Raw genomic sequence first — 16,641 nt, forward strand, 5'->3', positions numbered from 1 at the left:
CATTCTTCTGGAATCAACAACCAAAGCACTATTGACTCAGTTCTGTACTTTTTATTTGCAGTAAGACAACTTAGTGTTCATTGTCTGTAGCAAATGGAGTGTTAGGGCTGACATGAAAACTGAGTGCAATCAAATAAGAAGAAAAAGTATCTCAAGAAATTGAACCAAACTGGTGGCTTATATAGATGACTATAGAGCAGCAAAGAGGATATTTAGGGTCCTCAAAGTCACAGATCCACAGCTTGTGTGGGCTCACAAAATATTACAGCTGATTTTACCCCTGAACTTCCATTTTGAGTTCTGCAAATATCTTATGATTTACTATCTTTATGTGATATCTTTTGCCTAAAGGGCTTTATTAATAAACAATAAGGTAATAATAGATAATGCACCAGAGTGCATTATATTAGCAATTCAAATTGTCCTGTTGACCTGCAATGTTATCATGATAAATATAGAGCTGAGAACCATAGTCTCAATATTCTAAGATCAAGAAAGCAAGTTAACATATGGAGAAGTGTTACGGACCCGCTAGGAGAAAGAAGACCGTGTAGTACCCTCATTGGCCCAGCTCTCATATCTCCTAGTTTGTTGTCTACATTAGTGCATGATTTTGCTGTTTCTGTTTGTATGTTTTTATCACTGTGCTGCTGGGGTCTTTGGAGCAGGCGGGCACAAAGGCGCTTGAAGAGCCATCCTACTGAGAGTAGCATTTATCAACACCTCTGGTGTGACTGGCAGTTTCTATGCATTTAATCCTTACAGCTACCCCATGCGAAATATATTCACACACCCTGTCTTATAGAAGAGGAAACTATAGCTCAAAGACATTCAGTGACCTTATTAAGAAAGAAAACCCATCCCAGATCTAAACTGAAGCCCTTCTGATGTCACTAAATAGAAGAAACACAAAAAATCTGTGGCTAAAACAGTTCAGACTCCCCTCTTCTTCCCACCCTTCATACTCCCCACAGTCTCTTCCCTTCTAAGGCCCCCTCCCACCCTGCAGCCAAAGGACTACAATTAGAAACATTTATTCTAGAAAATTATCACTAAAGTGACAGGGAGGGGAGAAAAGTAGTTGTTTCCTAGAGATTTCCTAATAGCTGAAATGACAACACACTTTTGCTGTCGACCCTGCCACTGAGAATTGTATGGAAATATCTTTGTTAAGTAAAACCATTTCTTCATAGTGGTTTTGGTGGGGACAGATTTTTCTTTTCATTAGTAGCAGTATGAGGAGTTTCCCTACCATGTAGGAAGGGTTAGGTTTACGAACCACATGTGGAATCACTAACAGTGGTTACTGTGGCCAACTCTTCCCTCCGTGGCTGATTCCACAAGATGCACTTCTGTCTGTCTCTCTCTCTCTTTCTCACACACACACACGCATGTGAGCATGCACACTCACACTTTCCCCTTTTTCTCACTTTCCCTTCCTTCCCTCCTTCTTTCTGGCAAATGTGCTTTGTTGACAGAGGATGGCAACTTTTCTGCCTTTTGTTTATTAGAAGACGCTAATTTTATAAAAAGGTAGTTTGTATTTTGGCAACTTCTAAAACAATTTCTATAGAAAGAATACATTTTCCTTATATGGGTGAGATTCCTAAAAAAAGGAAATTTAAAAACATTGGCCATCATGTTGCTTTTAGACAGCAGCTTGATCCATGAATCTAAACCTAGGCAGTGTCTGATTGTTCTTTAGGGGTGACACCAGATTTAATGATAATCAGCCAGGTTGTTCAAGAACTAGAGCAGAACAAACAGGAAAGCTGCTTATTTGAAAAAAGTGACTTCATTCAATTGGTTCAGCCACCTGTAATATAATGTATCTACCCTGCCCACTTGATTTTAATGGGGGATAAAGAGGGGGCATTTTAAAGGATTTCCCAGAGGAATAATAGCCACAGGCTGTTTTACATTCAATTCAATGTGACAGGAGCACTGATTATTTAATAGTAGAACAGCAGTGAATCAGAATCCTTTTTATGTGACTTTGCTGACATTTCTAGCAGCTGTATATTTAATTCACAGTTAGAGGCAGAATAAACTTTGGTCATCGATCAGAATGTAAGCAGGTGTCCCTGAGCTCCTTCTAGGAACACAACAATCTGAACAAATGCAGATGTGCACAGAATTTTCATTTATTCAGGGAGAAACTGCATGGCTTTTAGCAGTGACAGTTTCACATTTTCACGAACCAACATAAAAGGAAGACGTTCAATTATCTGCAGCCCATAAACTGCTGCTCCCAATTGAAGATTGAAAAATAGCTCATGCCACTTAGACCTGTACAGTTAGAAAAGGCATCCTTCATCTGAAGTAGAAAAAATATTCTGAACTATTTACATTATTATACTTCCATAATTTTAAGGACTTCCTATTGGCTAAGACATACACCTCCAAGTTCTAGTATTCCAACAAGACAAGTGGTTCTTCCTATCTTCCTGATGCAGATAGCTCATATTTCTACTCAAGAAAGAAAGCTGGGGGGAGGGGTAACCTTGACTCTTTCCAGTGCTTCATTCCCCACATAATCAGTAGGTCACTTTGGAGGCTTCTATCTCAGGAACTAAGACATTTCATCTTCCCCGATACTACCGTAACTGGATTATAATTGTTTTCTTTTTTTTTTTTTTAAGATTTTATTTATTTATTTGACAGAGAGAGACACAGTGAGAGAGGGAACACAAGCAGGGCGAGTGGGAGAGGGAGAAGCAGACTTCCCGCGGGGCAGGGAGCCTGGATGCGGGGCTTGATCCCAGCACCCTGGGATCATGACCCAAGCAGAAGGCAGACGCTTAACTACTGAACCACCCAGGAGCCCCTATAATTCCGTCTTCTAATTGGTCCCTCTGCTGCCAGTCTTGCCTCCTGTTCTTCAGTCCATCAGCCACAGTATAGAGTGACCTTCCTCAAACAGAAATCTGATCATGTCATTCTGAACAAATCTTCCTGTGGCTTTCCATTGCCATTGGACAATGACCATACTCCTTAACATGGTTTCCAAAGCCTACCTTATTCTGCCTCCACAGGCTTCCCCTCCCACCTCCCATGATGCTCCCCTCACAAGCAAACCCACCCATCTTTCATCTGTATTGCATTGATAACTTCTACTTATCCCTTAGGTCTCAAAATAGCTGTCTCTTACTTAGCTCTAGGAGGTCCCCTGGACCCACCACATCTGCATCAGGTGCTTCTTCTAGACATTCTCAAGCTCTCTGATCCTGTCCCATAGCATTTGTCTCATAGGGGGAATTATTATTTAATCATCTTTCCCCAAATGTAAGATTTTTGAGGGTAAGGATTGGGTCTGTCTTATTCACTTCTTTATTTACAATGTAGAACATAATGCCTGGCCCAAATTAGGTGCTTAACAAATACTTTGTGAATCAAAGGCTAAAATCTCAAACTAATCAAGGACCTTTGATCATCCAGCTAGTAAAGTTTACTGCTTTCCAGCTCTAACATTCTGAGCCCCCAGGAGTGAAACCAGATTGAAGAAATCTGATATTTTATGACTGGTCTACTTGCTTAAGCCAATGACTATCTCTTGCTCATGACAGAATCTCAATCAACCATGGTGAATTAGAGCCACTAAAATCCTTGGTTACATCTTATATTTAAAATACCTACATTGTCCAATTTCTCTATGGACCTGTTAATTTATTTAATAGAAAATATTTAAGACTCTCTCATTGAAAAGAACTATAAAGATATACAAATCTGGGCCCATTTTGCCATGTGAACAGAGCTGAAGAATTATACCAGTTATCTCACTGTATTCTGTACTTTCAGAGAGCCAAATATTCCTTTTGAACTGAAGCTTAATGCCTAAGATTTAGTTCTTGGCACAAAAGAAGTGCCATAGTAAACTTTTTATATGGAGGCTCTTAATTTTGCAAATGTGTTTGATACTCTACAAAAGCAATTTAAGTTAGCTGTAGAGAGAGAAACATATTGCAGCTTTTAATAAATACCTCCCACACCCTCATGAGAGAGGAAGAGCAATGGTGAGTGACCTGTTAACTTTTTCTCATGCAGCAATTACCTTGAGAAAAGTTACATAATAGCAGACATAGTAATACCTATTTTTTTTCTTAATCTGCTCTGTAAGGGAGTGTTATATTCCTTAATGGGACAGTGGAAAATAAATTACATTTATTGGCTTATATTGTATATTTATTGGCTTAAATTACATTTATTGGCTTATTGGATAAATAGCTTATATTCAAAAGTTGTGCTATGACTCTACATAACAGATGACTCATTCCCCCTTCCCCAAATTTTGAAATCTACATTTAAAAAAGCATTTTTGGTCGCAAAGGTTAAAATTTCTTTTTAGCATTTCTCACTGTGTCCACGGAGAACTTTCCTTGGAGCTAATTCCAACTACTCATAAATGTACACAAGTCTTCCTTCCACTGCAACTGCCATGGAAAGGGTTTGGAATCAAGCCTTTGCTCCACCCTGCTGCATGGAGCTGGGCTTCTAGAAAAATCTACGTGTCACACTTCGGCTCAAGGTGTTTCATTTTCCGCCACAGTGTAGAAGACATGATGTAATAGATGTGCTCATAATAAAGAGTGAAAATTTATTTTTATATCCTTCAACTTGGGAAGTTTATGGGCAATCTGAACTTCTTTTATTGGATCTTCAGATCTAGCTGATGACATCAATCAGGGTGAACAACCAAAGCAAATACACATGTTGTGCTCTTCATAATCTGGAACTTTTCATTTTGCTTTAAATATTAGTATAGATTATTCAGAATAAAATCTCATAATCCACTCTATCAAACTTGATATGTGATGCTGTTTAATAAAAACACCAAAAATTCTAAAAAACCACTAATAATACGGCTTAGCCGATGATTCATGGTTCTATCATGTTGGGGGTATTATGTTCCTTTGAAGGCATGTATGGCATAGGTTCCAACTTTGAGTTACCTACTTGTAATTACTGGATTTGTTAGATTTGGGCTTCTTCTTCTTCCTCAGGCCAAAACTCATTCCTGTTCTCCCTCATGATAGCTGGGATCCAAAAAGGCTTGGGTCCCAAGGCAAGGGTGGGAGGACATGCAAAGATCCAGTATGTGCAGCAGCCAGGATCGAATGGAAGGTACCAGCAGAAGTGAGGCGGTGCAGGACCAGACTCACAAACTAAATGTAATTGTGCTGTGAGGGCAGAAGCAGATCTCTATTAGTTTTCTAGGGCTATCATAACACGTACCACAGACTGAATGGCTTAAAATAGAAATTTATTTTCTCACAGTGCTAGAGGCTGGAAGTCCAAGAATAAGACGTCTGTAAGGTTGGGTCCTTCTGAAGATCGAGAAAGAAGAATCTATTCCAAGGTTTCTCTCCTCGGCTTGTAGAGGGTTGCCTTCACCCTGTATCTTCACATTGTCTTACATCTGTGTGTGTCTTCATCCAAATTTCCTCTTCTTGTAAAGATACCAGTCATACTGGAGTAGGGCCCACCCCAATGACCACATTTGAACTTGATAACCTGTGTGAAGACCCTATCTCTAAATCAGGTCTCATTCTGACCATACTGGCATTAGGACTTCAACATATGAATTTGGTGGGGGAATACCATTTGACCCGTAACAACATCCCAGAACAAGGAAACAAAGCCAGAGTTGAGAGCTGTATAAAAAAAGAAATATATGTAATTCAGAGGTGAAGTAAGGCAGGCTCTGGGTGACTGACACCAAGGGAGATGAAATATCCATCACTGCCTTTACTGATCTTTTTCTACAGGGTCATGGTATACACTGTGTGCCTAGATGTGGGTAGAGCTGACTGCCTTAAGGGTTCAGGGTCTAATGTCTTCCCCTTTAATATCTTTTCCCAGAGCTAGCTAAGGTAGTTAAAGATTTCCCCTGGAGATGTAGAAAAAGAGAATTTAAACTTAATTTCCCAAATATGTTTGGAGCAGCTTCTGTGTACAAGGTCATGTAAGGCCATGGTAATGAGACTCTACTCTCAAGTGGTAGTGAAAACCACCAGTGTCCTTAAATAATGGCACTCAGTTCATCCTAGGTTAACAGTGGAAGGAGAATCATTTGCTGGGACAAAATTTTAATTCCCCCAAGATTCACAGTTCTGGTGATCTCTCACTATTTACTACTGCCAACCATCCTAGGAAACTGGATTATGTAACATCATGATACATCTCTTCATTTTATTTCATTATCCCCGAGTATTTAGTGAAGTATTATTTTAAAATGATAAAAGGAGGATCACTTAATGCCAGGTTATTAAAATAGTACAGTGGCCCCTGCAGCCAAGAAGGTAGCTCTAATAATTAGCGAAGGACCATCAGGGGTTCAGCAAAAGCCTTCTGTCTCCATTTCTAAATTTGAACGATGTGATCTGGGAGGTTTCCTTACATAGTTCTAGCATTTATGTCGTTGAGGGAGTCAGTTCTGAATTTTACATCATCCAGCCTACAGAATCAAATGATTGCTACACTTCTGAGCTACTTCTGAAATCTTGTGCTTTTGACATGTATTAATTAGCATATTTTCCTGACTATAACTCACATTAAAAAAATGATCTAATTTCTACATTTTCAAAATTATGCAGCTAGTTTTTTAAATGTGAAGTTTAAGTGTGGCTATGGAATGCTGCCTAATTTGCAGATTTACCAATTATTGATGGTTTGGATGTTATATAAAAAGAGTATTAAGCCTTGTTATACTACAAGAACTTTTTTATAGTATTTTTCATCCTTATCAATATTAATTTCGTAAGAGTCCATACTCTGATTCCATGTATAAGAACCTTATTTAAATCTACTATTCACAATCACGAGAAGGGAGATTTATGAAAACTAGAGCTAATTCCCAAGGTGAAAAAAATTAGAGCAGAAATAAAAATGAAAAGGTAGTCCATCAAAATATTGGAATCAATAGTGCCTACTGCTGTGTCACTGAACTTCTAGTAATTATCATTTACTTACGCTTATTCAGTTCACGCATGACTGGGGGCATTGTGCCATGAATTTTATTTACATTAGCTCATTCATCCTCACCGCAACCTTATGAAATTAAATATGATTAGTTTAGTTTACAAAAGGAAGATTAGGAAGGTTGATTAACAAGGAAATAGGGAAAGAGATGACTTCATTGTTTTGTCTCCTAAACAAGGCTCCCAATTAATCGGGTTCATGACAAAGGCTTTTCTAAACTCATGGGAAAAAAAATCAAGAACCACCAGTGTTATAACCAAATATATAAATAACTAATGTATGAATAACATACCAGGGGATATTGTATATCATGAAAGTGTATCTAATCATTACTGCAACTCTATTCAAGAATCTAATTGTCCCGTTTATCCTCCACATTATGAATTGTTTACTCAAATTTTGGGTTTCGTGTTTCTGTGATCTACAAAGCTGGAATGAAGTCTCTAATTAAATATCCAAGAATTGATTTCAGATGGGCAGGTGGCTTGGCCTCAAATCTTGACTCTTTAACAAATTAGTTAATTGACCTTGGAAAATTCACTTAGCCTAGATGCTGTCCTACAGGATTTTGTGAGATCTGAATGAAATCATCCATGTGAAAATACAGTTAGTACTTTGTGACACAAAGTTAGTAATCATTAAATGTTAACTGAATGGGACTATAAATCGGTTGTTTATTTTCAGATTTCTTAAAACTTATAAAACATTAGTTCTTTCTCTCTCACACATAATCCACACTCTTATATTTGAGTTGTATAGGTCAATTAGCTCAATGTCAGATTTCCAATGTCCCGTATAATATATATATTATATTTATACATATTTATATTATACATATTAATTATATATATTTTTCTCCTATAGAGACCAAGACCTGAAAAATGTAATTGAAGTAAATTCTAATGTGCCTAAAAACAAAAATGGAAGGTAAGACTTATTATAATTTACTTTTTTGTTATCAATCCCATATAAGCCTACATAAATTATATAACCTTAGAAGATTTGCTGAGGAGTTGAATTGTATTATGGTATAGATATAAATACTACTGAAATACAAAAATCAATATACAGGGTACTTAATAGTTGATATGGAAAAAAGTGAACAAAATTCAAATTCTATTGGAATTTTGGACAAAGGGGCTTCTATTCAATTGCTTCGTGTAAAAGGATCATGGAAATTCAAAGCTCTGCACTTGGGCTGTGAAAATTTATTTTTACTTATTGTTGCTTGGTAGTTCTTCAGTGGTGCAGAAAGCACTCTGGGACTTTCTTCCTTGGATACCTAGTTCTAAAAGAATGCACGGATTCATCACAGCTATAAGACAGGACCTAGTTTTGAAATTTCTTTACACCACAGAGTATAATAGCATTAAACTGTTGTACTTTGTTTTTTGTTTGTTTGTTTGTTTGTTTACAAGGAAAGTATAGCTTATAGAAGCTATACTTCATTGTTGTTACAGACTGTTTAAGAAAGCATGTTTTGCAATCCCCCCTCCCCACATATGGGAGACCCCAAACCAACAGGTTCCTATTTTCTACCTTCGTAAGGTGCAGTTGTCTTTTCTATTAATTTTTTTTATGCAAAGAAATGATATTGTCAACATTATGTGTGGAGAGTGGAAAAGCAGGAAGAGATCTGGGTCACTTCTTCCCCATAATGTCTACAAAAGATTTGCATCTAATGGGTAGTTTCTTTCTGTTCCCTTAATTCCTTAAATCATCTTCTGCCTTTTCTTCTTGTATCACAAAAATCCTTTGATAAAATGAGGGAGGGTAAATTTTCAGTAGGATCTGTTTATCTTAGAAAAACATCCACTACTTTGGGAATAGGACCGGGCTTACAGTTAATCAGTCTTCCAGATAATTCAAGTATTATTTGGAAGTGATCAAGGTAAAAAAATTTTCAAGTCAATGATCATGTATGATTAAGGAACTTCTCATTTAATATGACTTCACAGATGTTCCAATTTCAGTATGGCTTTTTCATGAAATGGGTTTTATTGGAAGGATTAATGAAGAAATGAAATTTTATGGAAATTCAAGAGCAGGAATGGTAGCCTTGCCAGGCCTCATAGAGGCCTGAACTGGAAGGTTGTTCCTTCTTGGCCAGAGAACATTCCATCAGGAATCCGTGAACATTAACCCTGGTTCTTTGTCATTACTACAACTCAGCTACTCCCTGAATTTTGGCTCCTCCCCATTTTCCTCCCACTCTTCCTTCTGCCTGTTGGCCTCCTTATTCTCTACTCTATATCTCTTTGATAACCAAGATTCTTTGCTGCCTCCCAGTTTCTGCCTCCTCATACCTGGAGTTTACTCTAGCTTTCCGTGGTCTGTCTGGCTTTCTAAAGCAAGGCAGTGTGGGTGTGGCCATCTGCTTTGAAGATGGTGTGTAGATGGAAAACACCATGGTTGACAATAAGGTTCACACAGTCTCCTTCCCCTTCCTGCAATTTCATCTGTGTCTCCTGCCTGACATAATCCAACGATGACAGAAACATGCGCAAACACACCCACACTCTCCCCAGGGAGACAGGAATCAGCACATTCGGTGACTACATCTCGAGGCCTTAACTACCACCACTGCAAGACCGTTTGTTGATCCCTGAGTTCTGTTTTCAGGTGGTGTTTATTCTCCTTCAGTTCTATCACAATCCTGTAGATGTACGATTTCCTATGGTTCTGCTATCCAAAAATTAAATGGAAAATGTCACCACCACCCTAGCACTGACACAGCAATCATAATAAAAATTTTCACCTGGAAAAGAGTGGAAAGAAGAAATCTCTGGGCCAAACTTTTGTGCCCATGGATTCTGGCTGCAAAAAGGACTGTCAAAATGGGTCAATGGGTAAATCTGGAACAGAAAGAAAATAGAGAAAATTCACAGAGAGTAAGACTTGACCAAGTGCGGAAGGTTAGTAAGTTAGAGAGGTGGGATGAACCTATGTGTTCTGGCGGCAAATCGTCTCTTATTTTTTTACAGTAGAGTACTTTTTTTTTTTTTTAAGATTTTATTTGTTTAATCGACAGAGAGAGACACAGCGAGAGAGAGAACACAAGCAGGGGGAGTGGGAGAGGGAGAAGCAGGCTTCCCGCTGAGCAGGGAGCCCGATGCGGGGCTCAATCCCAGGACCCCGGGATCACAACCCGAGCGGAAGGGAGACGCTTAACGACTGAGCCACCCAGGCACCCCAACAGTAGAGTACTTTTTAAAAAAATACTTAAAATTTGAAATTTGTATAAGAGCTTAAGACCTTGACATTTTATAGAAGTAAACCCTAACACATATGATACAAAATATGGGCTCTTAATAAGATTTTATTCTTTTTGCAAAAGAGATTTATAAAGTTTGCAGGGGTATAGATATTTATCAGTTGAAATTGTTTTATGGTTTTTAATGTCAGGCTGCTAAGGCTAGGTTAGTAAGATGATGGAAATCCAAGTAAGAGTCCTGGACCAATCTGCTAAACTGAAACTTGATTCACTTTATGAACACATTCACTTTGTATAGTAATTGGATATCCAAGTAAATATATGTTCCTAATCAGTATATTCATGTGGTTGTGCAACCATCACCACAATCCGTTTTGGAACATATTTATCACCTCAAAAAGGAACCCCATACCATTAGCAGTCACACAACATTTTCTCCCCAACCCCTCGTCCTAGGCGACTGCTAATCTACTTTCTGTCTCTATGAATTGCCTATACTGAACATTTCATATAAATGGAATCATACAATATGTGGTCCTTTATGACTGGCTTCTTTCACTTCGTGTAAGGTTTTCAAGATTCATCCATATTATAGCATGTATCAGTATTTTATTTCTTTTTATCCCCAAATAGTATTTTTTCCATTGTATGGCTAAACAGCATTTTCTTCATTCATTAATTGATGGGCGTTTGAATTGTTTTTGACTTTTGGATTGTATTTAACTATTGTGAACAATGCTGTATATATAACTTTTTATTTGGGATATGTTTTCATTTCTCTTGGGTGTATACCTAGGAGTAGAATTCCTGGATTGTGTAGTAACTCTACATTTAACCATCTAAGGAACCACCAGACTGTTTTTCAGATCAGCTGTACCATTTTATACTTTGGCAATGTATGAGGGTTGCAGATAGGTAAATTTTCAAGGTGAATTTCTACTGCAGGAAACATTTTCTCAAGAGTAATTCCATTAGGAATTCTGTAAGGTCCTATATACAGTGTTTGAGTTTATATTTTGTAGAGTTGTTATTTAATTAAGAAACAAAACCATGACCATTAATTGGAAGTTGTAATTTAACAATTTGTTTCAATGAAGAATAACTTCTTAACCATAAAACTGTTAAACAACAAACATTGTGAGTTAGAGTTCTCCTTTATGAGGATTATTTAAGGCATTTGAGAGGAATGCTTGGGCAGAGTTCTTTGATTGCACCAGTTCCCAAACTTTACTGTACATCACAACCACCTGCTGACCCAGGGATCATACTTTAAGAACCAGTGCTCTTTTGGGTAAGATGTTGGACTGCCCAACCTCTAAGGTGGTGGTTCTTAACCTTAAATTCCACGTGAGACTCACTGGAGAGGCTTAAAAGAAGCCCAGTGCCCAAGCTGTAATTCAAACTAATTAAACCAGAATATCTGGATGTGGGACCCTGTAGCATTATAAAAAGCACTACAGGTGATTTCACTGCCAAAGTATTTTCTAACTATTTCTATGGTTCTAAATAATAATAAAAAATAGATCACTTGTTGGCATCAAGATAGAATTTCCTGTGTAACATCATCACCATCTCATGAAGAGCAAAGAAAGACTTGGCAATGATCACAGACCCTAGGAAACTAAAGAGACATGATGATTTTGTGGAAGATACACCCTGGTTCTGATTCTGGAACTGAGAAAGGACATCAGTGGAAAAACTGATGAAATACAAATGAAGTCTGTAGTTTAGTTAACAGTATTGTACCGTTGATTCTTTAGTTTTGACAAATGTACCATGGTTATGTATGATATCAGTATTAGGAGAGGCTGGGTGAAGGGTAGACACGGCTTGTCCACACTGTCTTTGCAATTTTTCCATATATTTAAAATTACTCCAAAATAAAAGGTCTAAAAGATCTATATATATATATATTTTTAAGATTTTATTTATTTATTTGAGAGCGGATGAGAGAGAGCACATGAGAGGGGGGAGAGTCAGAGGGTGAAGACAACTCCCTGCTGAGCAGGGAGCCCAATGCGGGACTCGATCCAGGGACTCCAGGATCATGACCTGAGCTGAAGGCAGTCGCTTAACCAACTGAGCCACCCAGGCGCCCTAAAAGATCTATATTTTTTTAATCTGTCATCTTCCAAACCTACTGGTGGAGTAAAATCCATCAAAGAGTTTATTGTTCCACATTTCAAATTTGTTTACTAATATTTGGTTTTTATTCACAATTATACAAGTTAAATCTTCATGAAGGCATAGTCATTAATCTCATTATAAACACAACTAGGAAATGCTACTCGTATTATCACTCCGTCTGGGCTGCCATAGCAAAATACCACAGACCGAGTGGCTTAAACAACAGAAACTTATTTTCTCACAACTCTGGAGGCTGCCAGTCCAAGATCAAGGTGTTGGCAGGTTTGGCTTCTCCTGGGGCCTTTCTCCTTGGCTTGCAGATGGCCATGTTCTCACTGTGGCCTTGCATGGCCTCTCCTTTGTATTTGCACGAACACATGCAGATCTCTCGTGTCACTTCCTCTTCTTAAAAGGACACAAGTCCTATGGCCCCACCCATGACCTCATTTAACCTTTTTCACCTTCTTATAAGCGCTGTCTGCAAATCACATTGAGGGTTAGGGTTTCAACATATGAATTTTGGGGGGAGACAATTCAGTCCATAACAGTACTATTTGAAAATTATTTCCTTTTTCTATTTGCCAATTTTGCTAACTGGTGATATTTGATTTTATACTGCTGAGGATGGCGCAAGCACATTTCAGACTCACTGACAACCCTTGTTCTTTGAAGCTGTTTATCTGTTAAAATTGGGTTTTTGTATTGTATATGATATGATTTGAATATTTCCAAAAACTGCTAGCTAGGTTTATAATTCCTGGAATGACATATTCTAATAATCACGTTAGAAAATCTGATGTTATTTCTACTTTCTCATTACTTAGTATCATTTTAATGTGGCTGTATGTTTTGTGAAACATCTGTCTTAAAACTAGAAGATGATTTTCTGTATGCCAGAGATAATATGTGAACAAATGTTTTCCTCTTCTTTAAGAGCTATCAGGGAATGGAAGGAACAGCGTGTTTAAAAATGATAAGGCTTGATTAAGATCTAAACTGTCCTCTTGGTTTTCACATCTCTTCTATATCAGAGTTTACTAACCTGGAGGGAGAAATGTGGCTAAAATTTTTACAATTCCTGCGTTAAAATTTTCCTTTGTTCCAGAGGAAAAAGAAAATATGCCTACACTTTTCTAAGCGTAGTGATATTTTTTTTAGTTAGCAGAAATCTAGGTCAGGATTCTGTAATCTTCAAAATATTCCTTTCCATTAAAAACAAGATGGAAACTGTAATTTCCAAAAGCAACCCCTGGATAATTTTCATCAAATTGATAAACTCTCAAGATATATTCTACACTATATATTATTATTATATATTATACATGAGAAGCTTTCTACAGTGGCCCTGCTGTAGATAATATGACACATGCCTGTAGATTATTCTTAAAGGTAAGACAGTGGTCGCTGTGGAGAGTGAAGCAGTGTATGTATTCTATTTCTGTATCTGCACAGAAACAAGACAAACATAAAGAGGTTCATGTATGTAAAGAATGTCAATTGAACAGAATTTTAATAAAACAAAAAACTTCTAAGTGGCCTTAGAAATGCCAAATATTTGTGTTTGCTTTCCCAGGCTAGATGGCCAAGTCGATGGATCCATGGATGCTTTAAACACCCAGCTCACTAGAACTCCTGCCCATTTGTATGAAGCCAGGAGAAATCTCAGGTACTGCAGCCAATTATAAAACAAATGACAGGACTATTCTCCTTCTGTTTTTAAAAATCATCTTATATAAAATCTGACCCCTCCTTTGAAATTTCTAATTTTATCCGTGACTATATGTAAACCACTTCACACAAAGGCATTAACAGCTTAGTCACTGGGAAGTTTTGATACCTGCATAGGAAAGTGTAAATGTGATTTTTCCCTGAAAATTTTACTTTTTTTTTTTACGAGCCTGTTTGTGACATTGGTGTTGATATTCTTTAGGTAGATTTAAAGGTTTCATTAAATTACATGTTATCATGTTAGTTCATTAAGGTCAACTTTTTGAGATTTATGGGGAAAGTTATGGTTTGGAAATATGAATGAGACACCAGGGAAACAAACAGTAAAATGTATTATACAAATATTCCAAATAATCTTCATGCTCTACAGCAGATATTCTGAGTGACCAATTTTCATAGCAGCATTCTGGAAGTAGGCCAAGACAGTGGAAGCTAAGAACAAAATAGGAGATATGAAGACATTTTGCAGAAGTGGTTTAACACCCCTTTAACAATTACATTTCAAAAGTTATAATTTAAAAGGAATATATAAGCACTATTTGTTTGCATTGAATTGGATAATAGCCTTATTGTTTTCATTAGCCTTGTAACTAAATTTTAAACATTAAGTAAATGGTTTGAATTTCAGCTTCAATGCTGAAACCAGGCATGCAGGACCGAAGGATACCTTTGTGTATACAAGGACGTATGTGGAGAACAGGTACTGGAAATTTATTTAAAATATTTTGCTACATTTATTGTAATTTTGAAATAATCTGTATGTAAGAAGAGATGCTATTATTTTGGCGTAAGCTTGGTTTTTCTCAAATAGAAGACCATTTAGGAGTATATTAAGTTCTAGGTATATAATTCTTTATAATGTTTCCAATATCAAGTAGTTGGCAAATAATCATATACAGTGATTGGATGAACCGAATACTTGAATATAACAAGTGTATACATAATAGGATAACCATTTGTCAGTTCTCACATAATCGTATGTAACTGTATGTTTATAACAAGCTTTATAAAATTACACAATACAAAAATACACAAAATTACACAAATACTCCTTTACTGACTTCAAGTCCCACTTAAATAGTTCTATATACTACTCTGGTTCTGTTATTGTTTGCCTTTATTCTGAAATAAGGGGTATTACCTTTAGTAGATACGCTCTGGCCCAAATTACAGAGAATTGATATCCCCAAAAATCTGCTGCTTGGAGTGATGGGTGTTGAGGAAAATGGGTGTTGAGGAAAATGTCAAACAATCCATTCCATTTCAGGGAGTACAAAAACAAGAATTAGCCTAACTGTGGGGTAATATACTGATGCGGAATGCAAATGTGATCTATGTGACATATGTGTCCATCAGAGCCCGTTTCAAAGAAGGGAGAACATCTCTGGAGAGGGGTCCCTGAAAGAACTCTAGGGACATCATTATATGTCAGAAGGTGGACAATTTTCCAAAAAAAGGTTTCTCAAAACCACACATCATTTTCCTTGTAAAATTCAGCTTCAAGTTTGATCTTTCTGCTGAATCTAATTCTCCCTAAACTGTATGCTGATGTTGCAGTATAGCGTAGAGATCCTGGCATCAGATCTGGGATTGAATCTATGTCATTTGCTAACCATGTGGTCTTGGCAAAAGCAACTTAATTTGTTCACATCTCAGTTTCCTCATCAATAAAATGGGAGTAATAATATATTTATCCTGCACAAATGTGTACATACTCTTACTTAGCATTATGGGTTACATATTCCAAATAGATTCTGACAACAGTCTGCCTGTGGGTAGTTTGGAGGGAGAGAGAGATTTCCTATTTAAAAATCCCAGGTGAAGGTTGTGGAATTACCACTCACTGTATGAAATAATAGGAATGTATTGCTTCCAGCCTTAATATATTCCCAGGTAGCATAAGTCTTGGGAAGCAATTATGAGCTGCTAGCTGGTTAGTGCATTGCAGATTTCATTTGTCTCTGGGAAAGACTGACATTTACAAACTGGAGCAGTCTGAGAAATGGAACAAAGAGGACTTAAAATTACTTTTTTTTTTTTTTTTGCTTTCATTCTGGACTATTTTTTCTTGGATGTTTTCAAATAAAAATAAACATTTCTACAGCTTTCTTTAAAAGTTCAAGAGTCTCTGCTTCTCTACCTGAATGGTGATTTTTGTATGTGCTTACACTGGCTTATGCTTTGCGTATTTCCTTTTCTCTGTTAGATTACATGTGGCTTTCTTCTAGTAAATGAATGAGGGAGGGGCAAGTATAAATTTCATGAGAAATGGTAACTTCTTTTCCTGTTCATACTTGTTCCTGTGCTCCTCGCCCTATTCTCTATTTACTTCAGTAGATATGTCAACTTATGTCACCTTGGAGGTGGCTTGTGTATTAGCTCATCTCTATATATATTTTTTTTTTTTTTTAAAGATTTTATTTATTTATTTGAGAGAGAGAGAATGAGAGACAGAGAGCACGAGAGGGAAGAGGGCAGAGGGAGAAGCAGACCCCCTGCTGAGCAGGGAGCCCGATGTGGGACTCGATCCCGGGACTCCAGGATCATGACCTGAGCCGAAGGCAGTCGCTTAACCAACTGAGCCACCCAGGCGC

The 16,641-nt window shown here is 37.3% G+C and overlaps 1 protein-coding gene across 7 annotated transcripts in view; it reads left to right on the plus strand.

The window, feature by feature from the left end:
• SCEL (sciellin) overlaps positions 1 to 16,641 on the plus strand; it is a 732,032-nt gene that overhangs the window by 705,927 nt on the left and 9,464 nt on the right. For all 7 annotated transcript variants that reach the window (XM_081815076.1, XM_081815074.1, XM_081815071.1 and 4 more), the window contains 3 exons: positions 7,843 to 7,905; positions 13,893 to 13,985; positions 14,676 to 14,747. In XM_081815076.1, the coding sequence (XP_081671202.1) occupies positions 7,843 to 7,905; positions 13,893 to 13,985; positions 14,676 to 14,747 (228 nt within the window). The remainder of the gene's footprint in view (positions 1 to 7,842; positions 7,906 to 13,892; positions 13,986 to 14,675; positions 14,748 to 16,641) is intronic.

Source organism: Leptonychotes weddellii, chromosome 3, assembly GCF_054177405.1.
Source record: "Leptonychotes weddellii isolate Sample4059 chromosome 3, ASM5417740v2, whole genome shotgun sequence".
NCBI lineage: Eukaryota > Metazoa > Chordata > Mammalia > Carnivora > Phocidae > Leptonychotes > Leptonychotes weddellii.